Raw genomic sequence first — 5,432 nt, forward strand, 5'->3', positions numbered from 1 at the left:
ATCAAAAATAAAGAAGCTAAAAGTTCTTCATGAGAATGAGCAGTAGTTGTCTGCTTGTCAGTTTCTGTAAATAAGTCTTAGTGAACTAATAAAACTAGATTAACTTCCCATTGTTGGATATGTGATCATGTTTATAATCCTAGTCACTACGCATTCCACTTCTCAGTTCCACTAAGAATTCTGTCTTACCTTGTAGTACATCAGAGGATTACAAAGGAAACAAAATATAAGAAAATGTTTGCAGGTTGCTCTTCAATAATTCACCATGAGTATTTTTCTAAGTTTCTCAGAGTCCGCTAGCCTCTGTTTATGCCTTCTGCTAACAAGTTTATAACCATCCCTCCTTTCCTCACTGCTTCCTTCATCAGCATCACCCTTAGCATTTGTTTTATGCTCCTCATGGATTCCATATTTGTCATAATTCAATTATTTTGATAATGTCTTTAAATTTTATATAAACCTTTGTCTTTATACAAGTAGGGTTAAGGATTTCAAATTTATCATTTTTGTATAATTTATATTGCTACACAACACACAATAATGATTCAAATAATTAAATTCCATACACAAAATTAAATTGAGTCACGAGGCACTAGCATGGTTGGTATGAGTTCTGTCTCCAGAAATTTAAATACCATCACCAGAGCCTTTTTGGCATTTCTTTGGCATCCATGCTTAATACCCCACTTGCCACCCTTCATCTTTACTATTTCAGTCTTACACACATTATGTCCAAAGTCAGAACTGAAACTTACCTTGGTCTCTCAATTCAGCACTGATATCTCATTATCATATCCTTTTTACATATTAAATTTTGATGTCTAATTACATGAATTAAAATTAAACTGAAATCAATTGGTAGTTCAGGACTCTTCATCCTGAGGCCTCAATTGTCCACACACATAAAGCTAAGATGAATTAATTTAAAAGACACATCCAAATAATATCTCTGATTAATCAGGTCAAGTTTATAATCTCTAATTTTATGACTACCTCAAATTTCAGTTTTTTGCCATTCCTGTGACCTTGAAAAGTTATTTATCTATTGATCCACTAAATAAAACACAAACATTGTGCAAGTAAGATGTCTAATCCCATATCTAGATGATGAAAGACTCAGATCCAGAAGGAAGGTCACATGTGGATTCCTCTAAAGAAGAGCAAGGACTCAGAAGAGAATTACACAAGCCAGTCATCCATTGGAAACCTATCTTTATAGAAATGGCGTTAACAATAATTTCAAAGAAAGGGTAAATCTTATGTTTGCCGTGGACATGCAGTTAACAATTATTTAAAAGAAACTGTAAACACTATGTTAGCTGTGTCCACAGAGTTAAGTAGGAAATGATTTAGTGGCAGGTGAAGTCTTTTACTTTTCCTCTACATAAGAAAAACTCCTGAAAAAGCAGCCAGCAGGTTTTCACAAAATCATTCATGTCTCTATGTCTCCCATTTGGTGGTATCTTGAGTTGAGATCATAAACCGTCTCCAGATTACATTTTCAAATAGCAATCATTAGTATGTTGGCTGTAATGTAATGTTTAAGGGTAAAATAACTCAGAGGGCACTTTTCAAACAGTTTATATTTTCAAGATGAGCATGCTTGCATCATTCCATGTGCATCCCTATGTGGCCTTGTCTCCACTGACTGAGTAGCTCACCATTTTACCAGTAAATTCCCATTGACTGTTAACATGCTCAGGGTTTTCCTAAGGGTATAGGGTTATACTGGCACAAGTACAACCTGAAACTTCAAAATCAAAAACAAAAGCTAAAGGAAGAAACAAACAAACAAAAAGAAAAACTTTCAGGTTTTCAACAAACAGTAGATATAATCATCATAGGATTTAATCAGTTATCAGCTATGAATCATAATCCATTATCCATGTGTTTGAAAATAAAGATAGAGTATATAATTATCCCAGCCACCACTCCAGTGCTCTGAGCCAATTATTTCTCCTGCATAACCTGGTACTCTGACCATATTATCAGTTTGTTATTGAAAACATTATTAAAAAGTCTCTAGAATTTACCGTAGGAAAACAATTAACAACTTGATCATATTCAGTCTTCAACATTTAATATTCTAAAACAGTAGTTTTCAACCTTTCTAATACTGTTGTCCTTTAATAACGTTCCTCGTATTGTGGTGATCCTCAAACATAAATTATTTTCATTGCTACTTCATAACTGCAATTTGGTTACCGTTATGAATCATAATGTAAATATCTTTGGTTTGCTATGTTCTTAGGCAGCCACTATGAAAGGTCATTTAACCCACAAAGCAATCATGAGCCACAGTTTGAGAACCACTGTTCTAAAAACTTTTCAGTTTTGAAAAACAATCATTTTTTGTCTATATCCAAAAGTAAGCAAACTATGATCCCTCCTACCCCCTGTCTGGATTACATTTCTGTTGTTGTGAAAAATAGTATCCCTACTAAGGCAACTTTAATAGATAAAGGGCTTATTGGGCTGCAGTGTTAGGTAACATGCAGTGTTACCATCATTGTGGAAAATCAAAGTGGAACCCTGAAGTCACTAGTCACATCCATAGTTAAATGCAGAAAAAATGCATGCATGTGTCCATGCCTGTTTTTTAGCTCCTTCTCTTCATTTACAATCTGGAACGTAAAACAGGTAAATGATGCTATCTACAGGGTTGGGTTCTCCCACCTAAATTATCTTAGTCAAGATAATACCCCACAGATGTATACCTTATTCACTTAATCTTGATAAGCATCTTTCAATACTCTCTTGCAGGTGATTCTAGGGTGTGGTAAATTGACAATTAAAACTAGCCATCATAGTTCTAATTTTTACATCCTATTTTACATCCTACAGAAGTTTTACTAGTCCTTATTCCTTTATCCCAAGTCACTTCTGTTTCCTTGTCGGATATATAAGTGTATACACACAGACACACACACACACAAACACACACACACACACACACAGAAAACAGACAGACAGACAGACACACACACACAGACTCACACGTCTCTTGGGAAAAGGTATGTTTCAGGAATTTCTCAGCCAGTACCTTGAAGGAGTTATGGACTCTGTTCCTGAGAAACAAGTTTACCCACATGAAAACCTGTGGTTCTCAGTTCTAAGGCAAATGTGTACCTGAAGTCACTAGTCACATCCATAGTTAAATGCAGAAAAAATGCATGCATGTGTGCATGCCTGTTTTTAGCTCCGTCTCTCCATTTACAATCAGATGGAGGTGGGTCTTGTATCTTATCTGTTGCTTTCATTGGTTAACTAATAAAGAAAACTGCTTGACCTGATAAGACAGAAAATTAGGTAGGTGGAGTAGACAGAACAGAATGCTGGGAGAAAGAAGCTGAATCAGGCAGTCGCCACTGATTCTCCCACTCCAGACAGAGGTAGGTTAAGATCTTCCCTGGTAAGCCATCTCGTGGGCTACACAGATTATTAGAAATGGTTTAGATCAATATGTAAGAGCTAGCCAATAAGAGGCTGAAACTAATGGGCCAGGCAATGTTTAAAAGAATACAGTTTCCATGTAATTATTTCGGATAAAGCTAGCCGTGCGGGCGGCCAGGCATCAGGAACGTAGCCCGCCGCTCTTATTACTACAACAATCTGGAATGTAAAACAGGTAAATGATGCTATCTACATGGTTGGGTTCTCCCACCCAAATTATCTCAGTCAAGACAATACCCCACAGATGTATACCTTAATCCACTTAATCTTGATAAGTATCTTTCAATACTCTCTTGCAGGTTGTAGTGGCGTAAATGAACGGCAGACAGAAATTATAATAAAATATTCAGCTTTAATAAGGGAACGACTTACAGAACTTAAGCTCCCGCGGAGAACAGGAAAGCAGAAGAGAAGGGAAGGGCGGGAGCACACCAGCAATATTTACTAGTAAAAAATATCCTCAGGGGACCCCACCCTACAAGCAAAGTGATTGGCTGAGGCTACCCCTACAGCAGGTGATTCTAGGGTGTGGAGTTTGTGTTCTTTTTGTCAGTATTGTGTGACTTAGCATTCTGCAGACAGCATTTTTCAGTCTCAGCAGCTGCTCCTAAATACCCATTCAGACATTTATTATTAATTATAAATGTTTGACCAATAGCTCAGGCAGGTTACTAGCTAACTCTTACCTTTAAGATGACCCACATTAATTTTCTACCCTCTGCTACGTGGCTGTATCTTCTTTTACACAGCATGCTTATCTTGCTTCTCTCTATTTGTCTTGAAGTTCCCAAGACTCCAATCTTCTTCCTTGCAGTGTCCTGTGCCTGGCTGTCCCACCTATACATCTTGACTAGTTACAGGCCAATCAGTTCTCCTAATAAACCAATCAGAAGGCATCTTGGCAAAAGCACATCTTCACAGTCTATGAAAAGATTTTTCCATAATAACATTCTGCTGATTTTGGTTCACTTTTTTTTCCTTGAAAATAATATGAAATGCTGCACTAAGATAAACACGGATCTCAGAGGAGAATTTGGACTTTGAAATATGTTTGAGACTGATATAGAATATGGGGCCTTTTGAAGTTGGATTGAATATATTTTTTTTGTATATATGCCTATAAGCCTTTGGGGGCCAGGGAGTAGAACATGGTGGTTTGAAACAAAATATTCCCCAAAGGGAGTGCACTATTAGGAGGTATGGCCTTGCTGGAGGAAGGGTGTTACTGTGGGTTGGGCTTTGAAATCTCTTTTCTCAAGCTTCCCTCAGTGTGACAGTCGGTCTACTTTCTGTTGCCTTCTGCTGAAGAAGTAGGCAGCACCATATCTGCCTGTACATCGTCATGTGCCCATATCATGATGGCAATGGATTGAACCTCTGCCATCTAAATTGAATGTTTTCTTCGTAAGAGTTGCCATGGTCATGGTAACTCCTCATAGTAATATAAATCCTAACTAAGACAATTACTTTTGTTTATATTATGAAGCCCATGCAATTTAACCTGGACCATCTGTGTATTTGTCCATTGGATGTGGTTATCCATTAGACCCCCATTTCATCAATAGAAGATCAACAACAATATTTTCCCTTTCCCTGAAATGTTCAGTACCTTGTGTTTAGCACTGAATAATGGAAATCCTGGCTTACTCCTCCATCCTTCTCCATACTTACCTGCTCGTTCATGGCTCATACTTGTGCTCTATATTCTCTTGCTAACAGCCATTATCACTTGGTTGAAGAGGAATCTCCAGGAATTTTAAGTATGAATTTCACAGATGGAAAAGAGTGTTGACCACTTTTTTCCAGTATTTTGGGACCATTTATATCTCTTATTTAAGAACTATTTATTCAATTTACTAGCTCCTTGTATTCTTATAGTAATCTTTTGAAATATTTTGGTTTTATTCTATATTAAATATGTGATTGTAATTTTAATTCCAGCTAAGACATCCATTGTTTTTTTGTGCATTTTTCCATTA

At 36.8% G+C, this 5,432-nt stretch overlaps 1 protein-coding gene across 1 annotated transcript in view; it reads right to left on the reverse strand.

Moving 5' to 3' along the window:
- LOC101991397 (olfactory receptor 4C6-like) overlaps positions 1 to 5,136 on the reverse strand; it is a 7,841-nt gene extending 2,705 nt beyond the window's left edge. The window contains exon 1 of the mRNA XM_005363446.2: positions 5,063 to 5,136. Coding sequence (XP_005363503.2) covers positions 5,063 to 5,136 — 74 coding nt within the window. The remainder of the gene's footprint in view (positions 1 to 5,062) is intronic.
- Between the last annotated feature and the right edge of the window lie 296 nt (positions 5,137 to 5,432).

Source organism: Microtus ochrogaster, linkage group LG9 (assembly GCF_000317375.1).
Source record: "Microtus ochrogaster isolate Prairie Vole_2 linkage group LG9, MicOch1.0, whole genome shotgun sequence".
Taxonomy (NCBI): Eukaryota; Metazoa; Chordata; class Mammalia; order Rodentia; family Cricetidae; genus Microtus; species Microtus ochrogaster.